The sequence below is a fragment of the Cricetulus griseus genome, chromosome 8 (assembly GCF_003668045.3).
Source record: "Cricetulus griseus strain 17A/GY chromosome 8, alternate assembly CriGri-PICRH-1.0, whole genome shotgun sequence".
Lineage (NCBI taxonomy): Eukaryota > Metazoa > Chordata > Mammalia > Rodentia > Cricetidae > Cricetulus > Cricetulus griseus.
In genome coordinates, this window is record NC_048601.1 from 24,144,019 (window position 1) to 24,168,064 (window position 24,046).

The 24,046-nt window shown below is 40.1% G+C and overlaps 1 protein-coding gene across 3 annotated transcripts in view; it reads right to left on the reverse strand.

Moving 5' to 3' along the window:
• The window catches only part of LOC100757228 (cat eye syndrome critical region protein 2 homolog), a 108,137-nt gene that overhangs the window by 27,766 nt on the left and 56,325 nt on the right, over window positions 1-24,046 (reverse strand). For all 3 annotated transcript variants that reach the window (XM_035448870.1, XM_027429315.2, XM_027429316.2), the window contains exons 2-7: window positions 23,201-23,295; window positions 7,962-8,145; window positions 6,133-6,272; window positions 4,828-4,932; window positions 3,307-3,356; window positions 2,230-2,399 (exon numbers count right to left, since the gene is read on the reverse strand). In XM_035448870.1, coding sequence (XP_035304761.1) covers window positions 2,230-2,399; window positions 3,307-3,356; window positions 4,828-4,932; window positions 6,133-6,272; window positions 7,962-8,145; window positions 23,201-23,295 — 744 coding nt within the window. The remainder of the gene's footprint in view (window positions 1-2,229; window positions 2,400-3,306; window positions 3,357-4,827; window positions 4,933-6,132; window positions 6,273-7,961; window positions 8,146-23,200; window positions 23,296-24,046) is intronic.

Genomic DNA, 24,046 nt, shown 5'->3' on the forward strand with positions numbered 1-24,046 from the left:
TATGGGAGTGTTTGGAAAAAGGAAAGAGAAGGGAGAAATGTTACAATTATAATCTCAACAAAGACATGTTCAATGATGCCTGGCCAGTCCAAAGAATTTTAAAGAAATACAGTGTATACAAAGAGGCTCATAAAAACATAGTGTGATGAACTCAAGTGCTAAATGCCAAGTACAGCAAAGACTGCTATATAGACGAGTATCTCTACAGCTTTGAGAAAATCATTTTTGCTATAAGAACTTAAATGAAGGTCCTTTGAGAGTGCTTCCAATAAACTGACTCACTTGTTAACAACACAATTGTACACTGTTTCTCCTTCACTACATTCAATATATACGTATGAGACAAGGTCTCACTATGTAGCCCAGCCTGGCTTCAAACTCTTGGCAGTCTTTCTGACTCAGATTCCCAATGTTGGGATTACAAATAGAAGCCATTACACTAGATTTGTCATAGTATTTATATAGATTCATTTCTGCTTTGGAAGAAAAATTTTATTATGCTGGGAACTGGCTCAGATTGTAATGATGTGAGTAGTGGGCTCTAACACTTAAGCTTTTCTCTTCAGAACAGATAGTTCTTAATAAATAAGAATGTGAAGATCAGGGCTGGAGAGATAGTTAAGAGCACTGGCAGCTCTTCCAGAGGTCCTGAGTTCAATTCCCAGCAACCATATGGTAGCTCACAGACATCTATAATGGGACCTTCTGGCATGCAGGTATACATGCAGATGGAACACCATATTTGAGTAATATTATTAAAAATTAAATTATTATTTTTATTAAAAAAGAATTTGAAAACACATACATACTAACAGTTTCGGTTTTTTCCATACAGAATATGTACAACTCTAAGATTACTGATAAACTTTGAAGTACTATAAATGGATCTATTTTCAGTGACGTTCACAATTTTTTTGTTTGGTTTTTGAGACAGGGCTTCTCTGTCCTGATTGTCCTGGAACTCGCTCTGTATACCAGACTGGTGTCAAATACACAGAGATCCACCTGCCCCTACCTCCCCAGTGCTGGGATTAGATGTGTGCATCACCACCACCTGGCTATTTAAATATATCAGAGTCATCCAGACAGACTATAAACCTACAGGTATCATTTCAAAGGATCTAAAAGAGTGGGAACATGTTGTCTACAAAGGATGGCAGTGGATTCTGATAACTACATTAGTCATCTAGCATCAGCAGGAAGTCCTATTTAACATACATTTTAAACCCATTTATAGATGTCCACACTAATATTCCACAGTGCTACATTTTACATTCTTTTTACTCTTGTTTGTTAGAGGCTGAGCCAGCTCAGTGAGGCGAGCACTTGCTAAGCATACTTAAGTCCTTGGGCTTATATTTGTTGCTGTTATACTGGACAAGGGCTTCCAAAATAGCACTATTAACATTACAGTCTAGGTTTAGCCTAAGACATGATGGATTATAATGTACTTTTCACTTGGTGTGGAGCTAGTTCTCACATGCCAGTATTAAGAAGCTGGGGGGGGGGGCTGGAGAGATGGCTCACTGGTTGAGAGCACTGGCTGCTCTTCCAGAGGACCTGGGTTCAATTCCCAGCACTCACATGACAGTTCACAACTGTCTGTAACTACAGTTGTAAGAGATCTGACACTTTCACACTAATGCACATTAAATAAACTAGTTTAAAAAAAGAAGCTGGGTTGGGGACTGCTGAATGACACTATGTTTAATTTTATCAGGAATGGGAACAAAGGTACCAATGAAGTCTAAGCACCGAGAAGAAGTGAACACAAAGTTCTACTCCTAATCAAGAAGCTATTGGCATTGCACACTTTTAAATCCTGAGCCATCTCTTCAATCTGAAATGAGGCTTTTGAACAACACCCATAGGGGACAGAAAAATGTTTGAAAATGCCATGTATAAGGAGTATATAGTTCATATACTTTACCCTAAAGTCAGAGAAACCACAAACAGCTCAGGTGGAATCAGGTAAGGAACTGGCACAGACCTACCAGGACAAATGTTCATCAAAGGCTCACCTGCTGTGCTACAGAGGAGAGCAAACTCAGGCCACGTTTCCTGGTGCTAGCTATAGAGAAATGAAAGGAGGTTCCACTCTGCATAAAGTCATTCTAAGAACTGGAGGGTGTTGGACATGGGACTTCCAGAAGTAAGGAAAACATTACAAATCACCTGCAGGATAAGGACAGCAGGTGAATGAGCTACAATATTAACATCGGGCTCTACCTTCTGGGCAATCATGTTGCAGATTTCAGGCAGGAAGTCCTCACTGAGGAGCTTGTAGAGTTGCCGCTCTCGGAGAGAGGTCCTCTCTCGAAAGCTCTCAGTGACCTGTCTCCATTCTTCTTCTGTTTGACACAGGAGCCACCAAGTACCTTGGCCTGGTCCTCGGGATCCTACAAAGAAAAAAGTATAGGATCTCACTATGTTCCCTGTGACAGTGTCAAACTCCAGAAATCAAGTGATCCTCCTGCCTCACCCCCCCAACCATTGGGATTACAGGAACTTTACACAATGTCTGCATGATAATTTATACTTAAGAGTCTCATCATAGACTCGACTAACTTAAACTCAGAGATCTACCGCCCTTGCTTCACAAGTGCTAGGATTATGCATACTTTTTATTTTCCTATTACTGTAACTGTAACTAGACAAATGCCTGCAAAAAAAAAACTATAATTACTATGACTGAAAAAAATAACATTCTACAAATGCTTAAAAATATTAAAAATGTATTATTTTTTATGACACTGCAAATTGGTTATTTCCCTCCAAATTTAAAGGATTTGGATTCCAGAATAAATCTAACCAGAGTCTAGGCATGGCATGTTCCTTTAATCCTAGCACTCAGGAAGCAGGGGCAGGAAGATCTTTGTGAGTTCCAGGACAGCCTGGTCTACAGAGGTAGTTCCAGGACAGCCAGGGCTACATACTGAGAAACCCTGTCTCAAAAAGCCAAAATAGCAGATTTATGAAATAACAAAATCTATGTATGTATGTATGTATGTATGTATGTATGTATGTATGCATGCATGTATGTCACTGATAATTAAAAGGCAGTTCTCCAAGAAGCTACTTGCCCACCCAAATGTCTGAGTCTTTAATATACTGTGCCAATAATAGTACAGAACTAGTTCTGATCTAAAGTGTCTATGAGATGGAGTATAGGGAAAGAATGAGACGGAGCAAAAAAAGTGGAGACTGCTGGACTCATCCTAACTACTGAATGCCTGGAAGTGTTATCACTATAATCTATGTATGAATTGTGTTGAATTGAGAGACAGCAACAAAGACCATTATTACCATTTCTTGTCTGCAGATCAGATACCAATGAATTTTCTTCCTGCTTTTCACTGAAACACAAGAAAAAAGAAAAAATTGAAACAAGACACTGGCATGCTCAATTTGTTTGGACCCAGTTTACACAATGGTGGCTGGGGATGGGGTGAGCTTTCAAAATTCAAAGTTAGGAAGAATAATTCTTTTTTTTTTTTTTTTTTTTGCTTTTAAAGATTTTATTTATTTATTATGTATACAACATTCTGCTTCCATGTATATCTGCACACCAGAAGAGGGCACCAGATCTCATAACGGATGGTTGTGAGCCACCATGTGGTTGCTGGGAATTGAACTCAGGACCTCTGGAAGAGCAGCCGGTGCTCTTAACCTCTGAGCCATTTCTCCAGCCCCTATGAAGAATAATTCTAATGAGAAATTAAAGTAGAATGTTTGGTAAGCTTGATGCAGGAAATGGAAGGACTGAAACCCAAGCATCAGCACCAACGAAGAGAAATTGTACTGTCAGAATTCTCTCTGTTACAGATACATTAGGGAGGAAAAGAAGAGAATGTGACCTTCAGGCCAGAAGAGGGCACCAGATTTCATTACAGATGGCTGTGAGCCACCATGTGGCTGCTGGGAATTGAGGAGTTGACCTTAGGACCTCTGGAAGAGCAGTCAGTGAGTGCTCTTAACTGCTGAGCAATCTCTCCAGCCCCCTCACCCATGTGATTTCTTAAGAATCCTTTCCATTACCATTCGCTATCACAACCTTGCTATGTAGAACAAACTAGCTTGGAACTTAGGATCCTCCTGCCTCAGCCTAGGAATATTTCGTTGTTGTTGTTTTTTTTTGGGGGGAGGGGATCTGTGAAATTGCCATTGCAACAGCAAACGCATCTAAATTAAGCAGAATTTCTAATCTCATGAGAAGAGGCTGTTTACTATATTACTAGAAATGTTAAGAAGCCTAGTTTGATCCCCAGCACCTATATTTCTTTAAAAAAAAAAAAAAAAAAAAAAAAAGCAAAAAAAGCAAAAAGCAAGCATGTCAACTTGTGCCATCCTTAGGCTGGTGTTCCTAGATCCTATTAAGAAAGCAGGCTGAGTGAGCCAGTAAACAGCACCCTTCTATGGGCTCTGCATAAGCTTCTTTCTCCTGGTTCCTGCCCTTTTTGAGTTAATTTGTTCTACTTTAACAAATCTAAAATTTACAGTAAAATGAATGTTTGTCAAATATTATGGGTTAAGCACAACCTCTGTTTTCTTGTACTGCCATATGCTGTCCTGTTCAGTTTAATCCTCACTAAATGAACGGGCATCATCCAATAAACTAAGAGGCTCAGGGAGGAAGGTAACTTGATAGATAGGGGTCATGCAGGCAGGGTTGCCTGACAATTTCATGTGGACTCTAACTCAAGTCTCCATAAGCTATGACCTATGTCCTGTCCACTCACAAGTAAAAATAATAAAGCAAAGGGTAAGGTGAAATTAAGGTTCCTTCCAGTATGAGAGCTGTGTATACAGACCAAAGAGATTTCTTACCTTGATATAATCTCCTCCTGCACTTTCTTCCGTTTTGGAGGCCTTCCTCTTCTTTTGCCTGTTTTTCCAGGAACATTGGAGACATTCTTTTGTCTTTCACTTTCCCTAAGAAACAGTATCATTAAATAGAAATGTTTTGGCATAGTACTAACAACTAATACAATTTTTGTATTAGTAATTACAGTATTCTCTGCCACAGGATACAAAAATGAACTATACAAAATAGCAGAAACAGTGAATAGACACCATGATTTTTCTTTCAGAGGAATTACAAAATTGTAAAATAAAGGAAAACCAACATTTTATTAAAATGTAACATCTAACCCCCTGCTCATATAGCAAGTACTGCTCATAGCAGTAAGGAAGCCTCAATAAACCAGAGCTTAGCATCATTCTAGACACCATGTAAATGAGGCCTCCACTTATTTAGGAAGCACTTAATGATGGTGGATCATCAAGTTCCTAAGGCAGATTATCAATCCTAATAGAAAAAAAGTAGTACTCAAAGCTTGCTGTATTCAACCGTCTGTGGTACTATACAAGTACTTATTGGTAATCTCTTATGTATACCTGTGGAATATTTGTTTAACTATGAAAAGATGTATTGCATTTGTTTATGTAAATATGTGTTGCTTGTTTGACATTATATAAGGCACCTGACTGATCTAATAAAAAGATGAATGTCCAACAGCAAGGAAGGAGGTATAGGCAGAACCTGCACGCAGGTGAGAGTAAGTAGAAGAAATTTAGGCAGCTGGCCAGCCAGACACAGAGGAGGCAAGGAAAAGTAGGGCATACAGAATGAAAGAAAGGCAAAAAGCCTTGAGGCAAAACATAGAATACAAACAGGTTAAAAGAGCTAGCAGCGCCTAAGCTAAGACTGACTAATTCATAATTAGTAAGTCTAAGTGTCTTTATCTGGGAGCTGGTTGGTGGCCCAAAGAAAAAGCCAACTACAAATACTTCAAGTTCAAATTACATTATTTTTCACCAGTCTTGTGCCAAAGGCTATAGAGTAATTCCTCTGTGTTTCAGAATGAAACTCTTGCCATCCTGTTGCAGGCAAGCCAAAAACAAAGTGCTATATAATTCTGATACATTAACGTTTACAGCACCTGCTCCCGGACACACACACAGACACACACACAGTTTCTCTGTGTAGTCCTCGACTTCTTCAAACTCACTGAGATCTTCCTGACTCCACCCCCCAAATGCTGGTATTAAAGGTGTGAAATATCATACCTGGTCTTTTTCATAGCATTCTAAATAGAACAGTTATCACAGCCCTTACATTAGAGACAGTACCTGCTCAAGGAGAGCTCTCCATTGGACCTTCCTTGTACTGGGTCTTCTTTGTACATTCGAGTCCCATAGAAGTACCAGTAGAGTGCACCTGAATTATCTTCACCCAGAGGCTCCACTCGGAGACTGTCTGCATCCAGACCCTGGGCGGAACAGGAAAATGGATTTGTAAAAACGAGGAACAACATAAAATTGGAGAAAACTAAAATGACAATTCAAAATGTACACTCAGACACACCTCATATTTTAAATGTCAATATGCTATATATAATCTTCTATCAGGATAGATGAAATACAGAATAGAAAGAGGGTACCTTCTTTGATAAACAAGACGAGGAGATTTTAAATGTTCCCCATACCCATCCATGGCTCCTAAGGTTGGCTCACGCTTAGAGTTGCTACCTTATGTGTACACATACATATGAACTGAAGAATTGCCACACTAAATATAGTCGGAAGACTCAATTCAGTTCTTTTACTCTAAGACCTCACTCGGTAGTAGAGAACAACCCTGTGCTCTCAACAATCCTCCTGCCTCAGCCTCCCAAGTGCTGGTACTACAGAGGCTCAATGGGAGTGAGCTCCTACCATATTTTTATGCATACTTTCAACCTGAAGTTCTGAAGGCTTTTTTGCTTCATGTGGTTCAGCACTATACCTTTCCCATAACCCACAGAATTTTTTTTTAACTCACATGTATGTGTGTGTTTGTATGCTATGTATGTGGGGGTACACATGGAAGACAAAAAGGGTACTGAATTCCCTGAAGCTGGAAGTACAGGCAATTGTGAGCTTCCCATGAGGGTGCTGGGAACTGAACTTGGGTCCTCTGGAAGAGTGGTGAGGACTTTTAACCAATGAGCCACTTCTATGCAACACAGCACCTTCCTTACACCATCTGAGATCCAATGAAGCAATTCCTGAAGTACTCCAGGGCATGATATGCACTCATCTTCCCACTGTTACTGTAAGTTCTCAGCAGGAACTGTACTAAGTTATATGATTTTTATGTGTCTGTGCACAAAGCTCAATTGAGAATTGCTACATTTAATCAGTGATTGAGTAGGATTAGAAATTGACCTCCCATGGTGGCCCATGACTTTAGTCCCAACACTCAGGAGGATCTCTGTGAGTTCAAGGCCAGCCTGGTCTACAGCAAGAGTTCCAGGACAGGCTCCAAAGCTATACAGAGAAACCCTGTCTCACCCTCATCTTACCCCCAGAAAAAGGAAGAAATAAATTGACCCCCCCCCAAGCCTTATGGCACAAGCCTTTAATCCCAACACCCAGGAGGCAGAGAGGCCAGTCTAGAAAAACCCTGCTTCAAAAAACCCAAAAACAATGATGAGAAACAAATCGACATCCCTACTTTTGTAAGCATTAACCCAACTCCTTCCTCCCTCCCCCCCCCCTCTCTCTCTCTCTCTCTCTCTCTCTCTCTCTCTCTCTCTCTGTGTGTGTGTGTGTGTGTGTGTGTGTGTGTGTGTGTGTGTGTGTGTGTGTGTTGTGTTATGTATAGTTTCATGTCTCTGGAGTTAATTTAACGGAAATTTAACTGTTAATTTAACGGAAAATTCACTGCTGTTTTTTGTGTGAAAATGGATTACAAGTAGGTTCTCCTGTATGAGCTAGGGCTCAGGAAATGAAAAGAAATTTAAAAGCCATATACCTTCATGGCTTGCGTTCTTTTTGCCACATGGGCATCGTTGTACATACAAGTCACAAAGAGACTATTATGAACAAGCTAAACTCTTGCTTCTCAATACTTTCTGATTTCACATTCAAAATGCTGGCTTTTTACTCTCTAGTAAAGGAGCTTGCTAGGGAAGTACCTTGAGAAGATCAAAGACATCATCTGCATCCAGCCGGTAATCACAGAGGCGATGGAGGATCTCCACCCGAGTGCGGAGAGGAAGATCTTGGAAACTGGCTTCTCTCAGAGGGTTGGGCTTTCCCTCTTCAAGCTCCCAACGGTAGTTAATGATGTCTTCCAGGTAGCTGTGGAATGTCTGAGGCCTAATCAAATGGCCCCAAACACATAAACACATTAATATAAAAGAGAAGATGGGGAGTGATAAAGTTGACAGTTTGTAAAAAAGCAGTTAGAAAAAGACATGAAAACCTTTAACTGAAAAATTATGTATTAGACTATTACTTCATTAAATCACAAAGAAGACAAACTGAATCCAAAGAATTTTACGACAGGCAGTGGTGGCACACACCTTTAGTTCTAGTACAGACAAACAGAGTTCTATTGAGTTTGAGACCAGCCTGGTTTACAAAGCAAGTGCCAGGAGACAGCCAGAGCTGTTACACAGAGAAACCGTGTGCGTGTGTGCGTGTGCGCGTGTGCGTGTGTTTTCTCACATAATTTGTTATCTTATTTTAACTATACATGGGAAATTCTGGTCAATGATATAAAAGGTTTTACAGAGTTCCTATAAATACATGGCTTTAAAATTGGGGGTGTGATGTAAGACAATACATATACATACAAAACACCCTCTCAAAAAATTCTACACAAATGCATTTACTGATATTTCAGGTTGAGATGCTAAGGTATAGATGAGCATCTTAATACCAAGTTACTCTAATGTGTAACCATACTATACACTAATTTTCTTCTCTTAAGAAAATTAGTTTTTCTGGATGTGGTAGTGCAAGCCTTTAATCCCAGCACTTGGGATGCAGAGGAAGACAGATCTCTGTAAGTTTCAGGACAGCCAGGGCTTGTATGGACACACCAGGTCGAAAAAACAGAATAAAAGAAACAAAAAATAAAATAAAATAAATTATAAACACAACAACAAAAAATAAACAAAACCCAAACACTGAGTGATTTTATGTGGCATGTATGTGTTTGGGGGTGTTTCTTGTGTATATGCTATGCACATATGTGAAGGTCAGAGAACACCTTGTAGGAGCTGGTTCTCCCATTCTGCTACAAGGGACCTGGAACTCTATTAGGCCATCACTGGCCTGTCATTCTTTTTATACATCTCATAGGTTGTCTGGCCTGGTCTTAGCTCTTGGTCTTATGTGGCTCTCTAGCCACTGCTTCCTATATATCTGGAGTACAGGTGTACACCATTGTAACTGGATAATCTAAGCTTTGAAAACAGGTATTTCACAAAAAAACAAACAAACAAACAAAAACCACGACAGTTTAGAGAAACTGAAGTTGTCAGTTAAGACTTATGAACCAGGAGTAAGGGGCTGGGCAAAAACAAATGAGACTACCTAGGTGAAAATTAAGGTGGTTACTGCTGCAAGATATTTGAGCAAGCTTTATAAAGATGTGTCACTGATTTACCTTGCCTGCCTAAGGCACCTTCTGATTGGTTTAATGAAGGGCTGAATGGCCAATAGCTAAGCAGGAGAAAATTGGTTTCCACAGAAAGAGGAATTCTGGGAAGAGGGGTGAATTTGCCAGCAGCACACATAGGAAGTTGGATGTATAGAATGTAGGAGGCGTATAGAGCCATGTGGCAGAATGTAGATGAATAGAAATGGGACAAGTTTAAGCTAAGGCCAACCTTCATAATTCATAAGAAGTCTCTGGGCCTGCAGCTTGGGCCTCCCACTGGAGCTGTTTCAGGCCTGAGGCTCAGGCATCCCTCTGACAAACCCAAGGCTCAGAGCAGCTTCAGTGGAAGGCCTGAAGACCAGCCAGGAAGTAGCATCAGAGTTAGGCCTAATCCACCAGCCCAGAAGCAGCATGAGAGGTAGGCCCAAGCCTCAGGTCCAAGAGCAAGGAGTATCTGCCGGGTGAAACGACAGCAGTGGTTTCCAGCAGTAGCTTCAAGAAACTATCACAAGAAGTTCCTCTACAAAAGAGCACCTGTGTCCCAGCCACCATCCACTGCCATTTCTCGGCTGAAGATAACCTGATGCTGCATCAACCCCTTGGACCCTCAGCCCCACCTACATCTAGAGTTGAACTCCGCAGAGCCAAGGCCCCACCTGCCATCTCAAGGATTGGCCACCTGAGCCTTGGACCCATCTTACAAGGAGGAGTGTGTTCACTGGAGGCATAGCCCCTAACTATACCAATTGGAGAAAGAGACTCCATGAAGCACAAGCTTGTATAGACAACAAGGTAAGAACACACTCAGCAATATAAAGAGCAATATGACACCACTAGAAACTAGTGGTGCTACAATAGCAACACCTGAACATCCCAACACAGATGAAGGACAAGAAAATGACCTAAAAATAACTTTATGAGGATGATTGAGACCCATCAAGAGGAAATGAAAAATTCCCTTAAATGGAGAAAAGGACACACACACACACACACACACAACACACACACACACACACACACACACACACACACAGAGAGAGAGAGAGAGGGGGGGGAGGGAGAGGGAGAGGGAGAGGAAATAGAGGAAATAAATTCAGTCAAAGAAAATTTTAGATCCAACAAATCCTTAACACAAAACACCCAGGAAATCTGGGACCATGAAAAGACCGAACCTAAGAGTAATAAAGATAGAAGAAGGAGAAGTCCAACTCAAAGGCACAGAAAATATATTCAACAAAATCATGGAAGAAAACTTTCTCAACTTAAAGAAGGGCATGCCTATGAAAATAAAGAGGTAAAAACAATACAGAGAACTCTTGTCTCAAAAAAAAAAAAGCCCTTCATCACATAATAATCAAAACAATAAACATACAGAATAACGAAGGAATATTAAGAGCTGCAGGGGAGAAATGCCAGATAACATAAAGGCAGACCTATTAGAATTACACATGACTTCTCAACAGAAAAAATGAAAGCCATAAGGTCCTGCACAGATGTTATGCAGACACTAAGGGACCACGGATGCCAGCCCAGACTACTTTACCCAGCAAAGCTTTCAATACCCAGATTGAGAAAAACAAGATATTCATAATAAAACCAAATTTAAACAACGCCTATCCACAAACCCACCCCTGAATAAAGTATTAGAAGGAAAACGCCAAATCAAGGAAATCACCTAAATCCACAGAAACACAGCAAATAGATGAGCGTACAGCAGCAAATCCCAAAGAAGGGAACTGAACACACAATGCCTTCACCACCAACAAAAAACAAAAATAACACAAACTAGCAATCACTGGTCATGAATATCCATTAATATAAATTATCTCAATTAACCTATAAAGAAGCACAGATTGGATACGAAAACATCCAAGAAACACACCTCAACAGACATTACCCCAGAGTAAAGGGTTGGGAAAAGATTTTCCAATCAAATGGACATAACAAACAAGCTGATGTAGCTATCCTAAAATCTAACAAAATAGACTTCAATCAACTAAAATCAATCAAAAAAGATAAAGAAGGGCATTTCATATTCATTACAGGAAAAAAATCCATTAAGAGGAAATTTCAATTCTGAACATCTATGCCCCAAAAATAAGGGCTCCTGAATTTGTAAAGTAAACATTACTAAAGCTTAAATCACCAATCAATCAAGCCCCACACACTAATAGTGGGAGACTTCAACACTCCACTCTCACCACTGGACAGATCTGCCAGACAGAAGCTTAAGAGAGAAATAAGGCAACTAACAATGTTAAATGTTATGATTCATGTGGACTTAACAGACATCTATAGGACATTCTCCCAAACACAAAAGAATATTCGTTCTTTTCAGCACCTCATGGAACTTTCTCAAAAATAGACCACATACTCAGTAACAAAGCAAACCTCAGATGTAAAAGAAATTGGAACAAACTCCTATTGGATCACCACAGCTTAAAGTTAGAATTCAACAGCAACATTAATTTCAGAAAGTCCACAAACACATGGAAATTGAACAATGATCAACTGAACCACCACTGGGTCAAGAAATAAAGAAAGAAATACAAGACTTCCTAAAATTTAATGAAAATGACCACACAACACACCCAAACTTATGGGACACAATGAAAGCAATGCTAAGAGGAAAGCTCAAAGCACTAAATGCCTACATAAGGAAGCCGGAAAAATCCCACACTAGTGAATTAACAGAACAACTGAAATCACTAGAACAAAAAGAAGCAAACTCACCCAGAAGGAATAGCTGGCAAGAAATAGTTAAATAGAAGGCTGAATCAATAAAACAGAAACAAAGAAAACAATGCAAAGAATCAATGAGACAAACACTTGGTTCTTTGAGAAATTCAACAAAATAGACAAACCTTTATCCAAGTAAACAAATCAGAGACAGAAGATCCAAATTAACCAAACTAGAAACAAAAAGGAGAACAATAAAAACAGATACTGAGGAAATCCAGTGAATCATCAGATCACACTTCAAAAACTTGTACTCCACAAAACTGGAAAACTTTAAGGAGATGAACAATTTTCTAGATAAGTACACACTCCAAAATTAAATCAAGAACAGATAAACAACTTAAATACACCCATAACCCCTAAGGAAATATAAACAGTCACCAAAAATCTCCCAACCAAAAAAGGAAGACCCAGGCCCAGATGGTTTCAGCGCAGAATCCTACCAGATGTTCAAAGATGAACTAATGCCAATACTCCTCTCAAAATATTCCACACAGTAGAAATAGAAGGAATGCTGTCAAACTCTCTACAAGGCTACAGTTAGCCCATACCCAAATGACACAAAGACACAACTAGGAGAATTACAAACCAATTTCCCTCATCAACATAGATGCAAAAATACTCAATAAAATAACTGGCAAACCGAATCCAAGAACACATCAGAAAAATCATCCACCATGACCAAGTAGGATTCATCCCAGAGATACAGGGATGGTTCAACATATGAAAATCTTTCAATGTAATCTTCCATATAAACAAACTGAAAGAAAAAAACCACATGATCATTTCATCAGATGCTGAAAGCACCTTTGACAAAATTCAACACCCCTTCATGATAAAGGTCTTGGAGACAATAGGGATACAAGGCAATATATAGTAACCCAAATGTCAACACCAAACTAAATGGAGAGAAACTCAAAGCAATTCTACTGAAATCAGGAACAAGACAAGGCTGTCCACTCTCTCTGTATCTATTCTACACAGGTACTCAAAGTTCTAGCTAGAGCAATAAGACAACAAAAGGAGTTCAAGGGGATACAAACTGGAAAAGTCAAACTCTTGCTATTTGCTGATGATATGAAAGTTTACATAAGTGACACCAAAAATCTACCAGAACTCCTACAACTGATAAACACATTCAGTAATGTAGCAAGATTCAAGAGTAACTCAAAAAAATCAGTAGCTCTCCTACATACATGATAAATGGGTTGAGAAATCAGAAAACATCACCCTTTACAATAGCCACAAATAACATAAAAATATCTTGGGGTAACTTTAACCAAGCAAGTAAATACCTGTATAACAAGAACTTCAAGTCTTTAAAGAACAAAATCAAAGAAGATATAAGAACATGGAAAGATCTTCCATGCTCTTGGATAGGTAGGATCAACATAGTAAAAATGGCAATCCTACCAAAAATAATCAACAGATTCAATGCAATCCCCATCAGAATACCAGCACAATTTTTCACAGAGCTTGAAACAACAATACTCAACTTCATATAAAAAAAACCCAGGATAGCCAAAGCAATCCTGTACAATAAAGGATCACCTGGGGGCATCGCCATCCCTGACTTCAAGCTCTACTATAAAGCTAGTAATGAAACCAGCTTGGTATTGTCATAAAAACAGACAGGTTGATCAATAGAATCAAACTGAAGACCCTGATAGCAACCCATATACCTATGAACACCTCATTTTTGACAGAGAAGATAAAAATATAAATGGAAAAAAGAAAGCATATTCAACAAATGGTGCTGGTATAACTGGCTGTCCACATGAAGTAGAAGGCAAATAGATCCACAGCTATCGCCAAGCACAAAATTCAAGTTGAAATGGATCAAAGATCTCAGTAAAAATCCATCCACGCTCATTCCGGCTCTTCTCTCACTCCGTGCTCTTCTCTTTCTGCTCTTTTCCCATCTCTCTTCCCACTCTCTCTTTCCACTGTTCCCCTGGGGCAGATAGGACTTTTCCTGTCTCCCTCTTCTCTTCTGGCCTCTCTCGGTGTCTCTTTACCTCCTTTCTCTTTCCTTCCCCCTCCTTCCCCTTTCTAACAAAACTCTCTCTCTCTCTCTCTCTCTCTCTCTCTCTCTCTCTCTCTCTCTCTCTCTCTCTCTCTCTCTCTCACACACACACACACACACACACACACACAAAAAAAAAACAGACAAGAAAAGAAATCCATCCACACTGAACCTCATAGAAGAGAAAGTGGGAAGTACACTTGAATGCATAGGTACAGGAGGCCACTTCCTAAATAGAATACCAGTGGCAGAGACACTGAGAGCAACAATTAATAAATGGGACCTCCTGAAACTGAGAAGTTTATGTAAAGCAAAGAACACAGTCAGCAAGACAAAATGGCTCCCTACAGGATGGGAAAAGATATTCACCAATCCCACATTTGACAGCCAAAATATACAAAAAAAATTAAGAAACTAGACATCAAACTACCAAATAATACAATTACAAAACGGAGTACAGATCTAAACAGAGAATTCTCAACAAAACAATCTCAAACGTTGGAAAGACACTTAAGGAAATGCTCAGCATCCTTAAGTCATCAGAGAAATGCAAATCCAAACAACTTTGAGATACCATTTTACACCAATCAGAATGGCTAAGATCAAAACACCAATGACAGCTTATGCTGGAAGGGATGTGGAGAAAGGGGGACACTACTCCACTGCTGGTGGGAGTGCAAACTTGAACAGCTGCTGTGGAAATCAGTACTGTGATTTCTCAGAAAATCAACCTACCTCAAAACCCTGCAATGCCACTTTGGGGCATATACCCAACGAGGCACATTCACATCACATTTGCTCAACTAGGTTCATTGGAACATAATTTGTAACAGCCAGATCTTGGAAACAACCTAGATGCCCCGCATTGAAGAATGAATAAAGAAAATGTGGAACATTTACACAATGGACGTATCATAAAATTTAAAGGCAAATAAACAGAACTAGTGAGTAAGGTAACCCAGAAGCAGAAAGAAAAATATAGTATGTACTTACTCATAAGTGGATACCAGACATAAAGCAAAAATTACCCACCCTATAGTCCATAACTCCATGGAAGCTTGAACCCTCTGCCAGAATCAGATGGAAGCAGATGTAGAAAAAACAAACAAACAAACTGCAGCCTGTGGTCATTTGCATCCTTCATTGTGAACTGCAGCATTGTCATTCATTCTTCTCATCAAGGGGCATTTACTGAGGACCTACCTACATACCAGGCTCTGCTTCACATGTTGGAGGCAGGAATTGATCAGGTAAATAACTTATCTTCTAGGAAGTAGACTGGCAACAAGCAGTCAGGTAGGCCTGATGCCATCACATTGTATTAAGTGCTAAGAAGAAACCAGGATTACAGTGTGGAGATGAGGGGGCAGCAAAGGTATAAATTAGAAGTGGTGAGGGGCTTTGTATGTTTGAAGAACAGAAGGGAGCACAGAGGACCAAGTATGATCTGAGAGCCAGGCAGAGGTCACACTAGCCCTTGAGATCTTGCTTAGGCGTTGTGCTAGGTGCAATAGAGAGCCACTGGGGAATCCTAATGTTACAGTACCATGGCACATCTGGGAAAATGCTGGATCTGCTGGGGAAAAGTTGTCGGGAGGAACAACAAAAACTGGGAAGTCACATGTCAGGCACCAAGCCAGGTCCAGTAACCCCATGATAAACAAGGCAGCCTCAACCCCATGCCCCATGGTGCTTTGGGTCTTAAATCAGGGGCTTTAGGGTTCCCTGCCCCAGGCTGAAGCACTGAAGGTCTCTGAGCGCAGAAAGAGGGAACAGCAAAGCTGCCTCATGCTCTTCCCAGTCACTTCAGAGGTCTGTCTTCACCCTATCGTCCTTCATACTGTCACTTCCAGTTCCCCTTCCCTAGTTATCCCTGGTATCCAAAGTCTTTATCAAGGGCACCTTGCCCACAGGAATTGTTTCCCCTCCTCACTTCAGGCTACAGTCTGATATTAAGTAGCAAATGGTGTCTTCTCTTCTTCTGCATCGTAAGATTGTCATTGTCAGGGGTGGGGAATGCAGCTCAATTGATGCGGGCATTTCTCAAGCATGCATGAAGTCCTGGGTTCAATTCCTAATAGTGCATAAACCAAACATGGTGGCAACATGCCTATATTCCTAGCACTCGGAAGATGGAGTCAAAAGGATCAGAATTCTAAAGATACCCTTGACTACAAGGTAAATTAGAAGCCAGCATCAACCTTTCTAAAAGAAAAGAGAAACAGTTATCATCATTGGGCACTGAGTCAAAGCACCTTACATATCCTTGGGTTTGTATTGGGGTTGGGGACGGTGTTTGTTTCAATGACCAAAAAAAAAAAAAAACAAAAAAAACAAAAACAAACAAACAAAAAAAAAAAAACACAATGAGGTTAGGTTGAAGTGAATGGCTGCTGAGCACTGTCAGTACCAATGTTGGTGATAAGGCAGGCGAGGAAAAAAGCTAGATTCCTCATAAATACCCTCAGCCCAGCCATGTACCGAAGTAGCCACAAAGAGTATAACACACTGAGGGCACAAATTTTTCCAATTACAAATGCATGCTATTCAGTAACTGAATTTATTTACATTTTCTGTTTTCAGCTTCCCCTCTTACCATTTGATATTCCCTGCCCCAAAGCCATGGCTATAAATCATGACTAAAGCCCCTTCTGAAGGACTGGCTCAATGGATCCAGAAGCATGGAGTCCATTGATGATGAACTTGCCACTGTCATGACTTCAGGAACTACTTTCACATGTGAACATATGTACTCACATGTATACCTATTATTCATCTTAACTGAAGCATGATGCATTAATGTGTACCACATGCAAACATGCAGGAACACATAGTTGCCTGTATACTTGTTACTTACGTGTGTACACGGATGTCCGTCCGTCCGTCCGTCCGTCTGTCTGTCTGTCTGTCTGTCTGTCTGTCTGTCTGTCTGTCTGTCTGTCTGTCTCTCTCTGTGTGTGTGTGTGTGTGTGTGTGTGTTAACCTGTAGTTATATAACACACACACACACACACACACACACACACACACACACTCTGCTAGGAGTGTGTAACTTGCTTTCAAGATTAGATTCCTAGTACTCAGGCAGCAGCTTACAACTGTCTTTAAAGTTCAAGGGATCTGGTGCCCTCCCCCTGGCCTCCACAAGAATCTGGCATATCTAATTACTTAAACTCATATAGACTGACAAAGAATTCCTCATGATTGAAACACTCTCACAGGTATAGCACATAGAACAAAGAAATGAAAACAGAGCCACACAAAAATATGCACACAAAAATTCACAAGAGCACAATCCCCACCAACTCAAAACAGAAACTATGTATGATTGGCCCTGAACTGATGAGCAGAGAACTAAAAGGTATGTCGATACAACAAGGCATTATCTGACCATAGAAAGAAATGAAGTAGCCAAGGCTCAGGGGCTTGCACCTCAGAGGAAGATGATTGCCTAGATCAGTACTTCTCATGTTCCTAATACAGTTCCTCATATTACGGTAAGGTTGCCCCCAACCATAAATTATTTCTAATTTTGCTACTGTTATGAATTGTGATGTAAATAAGTGACAATGCAACCCCTGTGACAGGGTCATTCGACCTCCAGAGGGGCAGTAACCCCATAGCTTGAGAACCTCTGGCCTAGATTAGGGTCAGCCTCTGCTGTATGGCGAGTTGCAGGTCAGTTGCACTTTATTTATTTATCTATCCATCCATCTATCTATCTATCTATCTATCTATCTATCTATCTATCTATCTATTTATTTTTGGGTTGGGGGTTCATGATAAAATATAGGAAATTACTGAAAACATTATTGTAGCACAAATAATAAAAACCCAGAGACAGTGGGTTTATTGATGAAGATGAGAGAAACAAAGGGTCCAGCTAGCTCTTACCTCTAACTCAGACCAAAGAGGCAATTCTGTCCTCAGATTGCATCTCTAGACTCCACTGCTTGTCCACTAAACCTCAGACTAAACCTCTGCTTCTGTCTCCTCCAGCCTTATATTCCTCTCTAATGCTGGGATTAAAGGTCTGTCATCCCAGTGCGGGGGTCAAAGGCATGAGCTCTGTTTCTCTTTTCAATGGATTCTCTCTTATGTAGCCCAGGGTAGCCTTGAACTCACAGGGATTTAAAAGTGTGGCCACCCGCCTGTCCTCTATGGCTAACTAGTGGCTTAGCTCTGCACTCTGATCTTTAGGCAAGCTTTATTAGGGCATAAACAAAACATCACCACACATTATAATTAAGTGAAAGAAGCCCAATACTAAAGAATATTGCATGATTTTACTATTAGGAAGTTACCAAAGGTTGGATATATAGCTTGTAAGAAAGAGCACCCCAGTTAAATTCTCATCCCCTTTATCAGGCAGCTAATAACTGCCTGTAACTCCAGCTCTAACACTTCTGGACCCTTCAAGCACCTGCACATATGTACACATACAAACATAATACTACTAAAAATAGAAATGTTTTTTAAAGTACCCAGAATAGTCAAATCAATAGCAATAAACAAGTAGAAGAGTGATGCTGACAATTGAGGGTGAGAGTAAGTAATGAGGCTAGGTTGGGGGGTGGTGGGGTGAGAAAAGCATTCTGTGAGACTATGATGCCTTCAGAGTTTCATATTCACTCCAAATCAATGTATTATACATTCAAGCGCAGAAAAAGAAACGGAAAAATAACCAAATCAAAGTAAACGGAAAGGGATTGGAAGACAGCTCAGTGGAAAAGTATTTGCTGCACAGGCATGAGAACCTAGTTTTGAACCCCTAACACCTACATAAAAAACTAGGCAGGGTGCTATGTATCCGGAAGCTTAGCAATAGGAGAGGGGTGTGGAGGCAGGTAGATCCTGGGGCTGCTCCCCTGGCAGTCTGAACCAGCAAGTTCCAAGTTCAAAGGGACACTGTCTAGTGAGTAAATACGTCCTTGCTATACATACAAAAGGACAGAGTTTGTATCCCCAGCACCCACCTAATGTGGGATATTCTTCTGTATGCTAGGAATATGTGTTGATTTTATTGGTTGAAGAATAAAGTTGTTTTGGTCAATGACCAGGCACAATATAGCTAGGCTGGAAATCCAAAGAGAATACAGAGAGAAAAGAAGGAAGGGTGAGAGAGATATCATGTAGCACCAGGGAACAAAGATAGGAGGAAACAAGCCACAAGCCTCATGGTAAAATACTGAATAAGAGAAACTGGTTAATTTAATCGTAAGAGATAGTAGTATGTCTGAGCCACTGGCCGAACTGGAACTGAGTTACAGGCAGCTGTAAGTTACCATGTGGGTGCTAAGAATTGAACCTGGTGGGTCATTGAAAGGGCAGTCAGTGCCATTGAGCCATCTCTCCAGCCCCCTATAGAATTTAACGGCGGTTATTTTTATGCTACTTATATACACCACTGCTCAAGACATGGTATGATTTAATCCTATCTTCACTCTAACAGAAGTTATTTTCAATCCAGTACTCAATTATTCTAATCTACTTCCCAATGCAGAAGAGAAAGAAAAACAGAAAGATAAGACTAGCTCCTGTCAAAAATAAATCCTTAAAATATTTATTTAATGGGCAAGACCCATAACTACAATAGTAATTTGGAGGTGATATGAAGGAGGACCAGGAAGCACTGTGCAAGGAACATGTTACTGACATTTCAATTTTTAATGACAGAATATTCAAAAATGAAACAAACTAAAGAAACAGAGTGTATATCAAGTGTATAAGTGGTACCATACAAGTAGTACTACTACAGGTGTGGCCTGGATCAGCAGGACAACACTACCTGTACCTCACACACTCTAAATCCCAGAGCCAACTCCAGGCTACTTTGATGGATGGTTCAGCCCATGCAAGATATTCCCTTATATGCTACTTTGTGAATTCATCCTGATTTTCCATATTCTAGTTTTCCACATTTTGTATTTACAAAACTAAATCATGGGTAATAATATTTCTGTAGAGTGCTTTATTTGTGCAACCTTATCTATGTGGAATGCTCAACTGCTAGGAGTCTAGGAGGGGCCAATATATCTGCTTACTCCAATGACAAGAGCTGATTTCTAGAGAGGCTACACAACTGTAGCATTGTTGTCCTAACAGTTCCACCAGTAGATTCTACTACACTCAAGTATTTATAGGGTTATGTGGATCATCCTCACCCAACAACCACCCACACAATCCTTTGAAGAATCATTTTTCAGTAGTGCCCTCACCCGTGACAGAGATCAAATCCAAGACTCCAAAATGATAGGTGAGTGCTCTATCACTGAGCTATTCAAGTTTTAAAAACAACACTTAGCAATAAACAAATTCCTGAACATCCTTCCTCATCTTGAGGCAGGAAGCTGGACTGGAACTCCTGGACAATTACAGATGTGACCTGAAAACTTTTGAACCAAGGCTTTATCTTTTATGACAGGATTTCTAAACAAAATCAATCTAATTAGACTAGAGTCTCACTAGGTTCCACTGTGGTCTTCAGAAAGTTCATCTTAGTTATATGAGATGATAATCTCAGCACCCAGAAGGCAGATCCCCTGTCCTCATCCCAGCATAAAATTGTACATTCCAGGAAAGCCAGTGAAGTATTCTGCTTAGACCACTAATAGGTCTAAAATACATTTTTGTTCAGAGCTAATGGAAATTAGTGAGAAACCCTCATGGTTTAAAGTCAGTTCAAAAAGAAAACAGAGCCACTTCTGTTATGGGAGGGGGGGGGGCACTCTGCTGATTTGTTAACAAAGTCTTTATAGAAACGTTTTGTTTACTTTTCTTTATGTGTGTTTCTGTTTTACCTGCATGTGTGTCTCTGCACTAAGTGCATGCCTAATGCCTGAGGAGGCCACAAGAGGGAATCAAATCCCCTAGAATTGGGAGTTAAAGACACCTGTGATCCACTGTGGATGCGGGGAATCAAACCTGGGTCTTCTGGAAGAACATCCAATGCTCTTAACCAGTAAGCAATAACTGCATCCGTCCCATTAACAAATTTTAAGTGGGCATTTGAACAACACCTAGTGAATTTAGTATAAAGCTACTCACAGTTAAAAGTTAGACAAAATGTCTACCTAATAGACTGGGGTTATCTGATAATCAAATCACATTTAGAGAAAAGGTGGTTACAAGAAAAATTATTGCTACAATAAACATAACTGTAGATATAAAAATGGAAAACCATATACAAGGTGTTTTAAAAATGAATAAATTTTATACTGGAAGTGGTAGAGCATGCCTTTTAATCCCACCACTTGGGAAGCAAAGGCAGGTGGAATGAACACAGTTTGAGGTTGGCCAGTGCCACAGTGAGGAAGAGGAGGAGGTGGTGGTAATGTTCATTCATTTTCATCTCCGACCAAACCAACACACAATTTATCATGTATGCATTAAGTGTGGGATTTAAACTACTATCCACACCTACTTTATTCAAGATGGGCATTACAAAAATATAAAGCATTCCTCTTAAACCTATGGACTACTATGGAGACAAGAGCCAGTGGTTTTAGGGCTAGAAGTATAGAGAATGTGTTTAGCATGGCCAGAGCAGAACAGCTGATCTTAGCACACGTCCCAAACAGAAATTTTCCAACAATGCCTGAGACAGAGTAAACCTGACTTCCACACACGAGCTAGCAACGTCACTCCTGAGTTCAAGAAGTAACTCTCCAGCTTACTAATCTACAAAATTTCACCAAGTCAGTATAGCACATTTGTGGATATCACTAAAATATATCTGTGACACAGGCTGACATGGAAAGCCAGAAAACTATACTCAGGATGACAAAGCTAGGTGTGGTATCACATGTCTGTAAATCCAGCACTCATATCATCCCTGAACTAGAGAGGTGGAGCAGGACAATCAAGTTCAGGACCAGCCTTGGCTAGCCAAGAAGTTCAAGGTCAGGCCAATAACTCCCAGACTGACACCATAAATAACACACCACTGTCTACCTCTCTCAGCCAATATGGACATTTCCTTGAACATTAACATCAGGCCTAGCTTACCAACCTAGCACACTGGATTCACTATAACAAAATGATGCAACACACCATTTTTAAAATAAAAATAATAAAATTATATTTTCAAATTATGTATTTATGTGGATGTCGGTGCACATGCCCACATAGGCCAGAAGAGGGCATCGGCGTTCTTGAACCAAGTGTCACAAGAGGTTGTATGCCACACAAACTTGCATCCTTAATAGCAGTATGTGCTCTTAAGCACTGACCCACCTTTCCAGCCACCTCTAACTATTTAAAAAACACAAACTGAACTCCATGGTTTCAAAGGGCCAAGAGACTAGGACAGCAGAGTAACTGGCTTTTTGGTTGAATTTGTCCTATTTTGTTTCAACTTGGATCAAAGCAAAGAAAATCTGGATGATCCATGCCTATAGCTCAGCAGATAACCTGAGACGCTGAAGCAGGGAAATCTCATGAGCTCAGGAGTTCTATTCCAGGCTGTGCAACACAGAGAGACCCAGTCTCAAAATAAAGCTCACAGAAGAGCTCTTACTGGGGAGCTCTGTATTTGTCACACAGATAACATCTACTCCAAAATTCTACATGTCTCAAAGGCAAAGAGCTGTCTGCTTGGCAGTTACAGCAGAAAGGAACTGTACTAGTTTTGAAGATTTTTGAAGATTTGAACTGTCACTGTACTAGTTTTGAAGATTTGAAGGCCCCAGGAATATAATAAGATCTGATTTTAATTTGTTAGGCAGTATTTTACCAATGAGACAAGCCAAAATAAAAATAATAAACAAGAGAAGAAATTTTGCAAAGTAGCTAGTGTAACAGGGTGACATTTGTTGGTAAACATAAAATAAACTCAAGAATTAAAATAGAATGAACAAACATAAGGGCTGTGAATGCATTTGCAGATAAAGTCTGCATACACTGTTACGTACTGGCCTTACCGGGTTCTTGTTTGTCACAGGAGAGTGGAGCCACCACACATTCCCTATGCAAGAAATATTAAAACCAGCATTACTCACGTGATATCCCTTCGTTGATAGCAGCCCTGAAGCAGGCAGGCAATCAGATCACTGATAAACTCCGAATCATCTCTGTGAAGAGCTGCCTCTAACTCCTGAGAGAGAGAAAAGGGAGAGAAAAATATATCAGAGATCTGTTTAAACACACTCACTGTCCCTCTCCAGCACCAGACTACAAGCAATAGAATGGTTATTGGAAATAAAGGACGGTCATAAACAATGCTGCCCTTCTTCCCATGTGTACTTTCAGAAGGACAATTTAGCATTCTAGTTTATTTCTTCCATTACTTCTTACTAGCACCCATTCCCTTTCATCTGCATCTTTCACATCCTTCACATTAGAAGAAATATACAAGTGTATTTTTTATGAACTGATGTTAATTATATATATAATCAAAGAACTTGACAGAAAATGTTGGGGGGGGGTTACTGGAGGTTGACGGTGAACTGTCTTTTTCAATTGCTTCTCCACCTTATTTTATGAGACATGGTCTCATCAAAACCAGAGATTGCTAGACTGAACCTGCATTACAGATGCACTAGGTTGCAGGCACATAACTCCAAATTTGACTTGTTTACATGGGGACTGGAGATTAGAACTCAGGCCCTCATGTTTGCATAGCAAAGCACTTTACAGAATGAATAACCACCTTGGCCCCTTGCTTCATATTTTAATGACAATGAAGATTATAGAAACACCATACAAATAATTACAAATTGGTCCTCATTTACTTGACAGTATTATTAGATAACTCACTTGTGACAGCTTTAAGGGACCACTATATTTTGAACAAAGCAGCACTGGGAGAATGTAGTGTGGCTCTACCTACATGACTGATGAAAGCA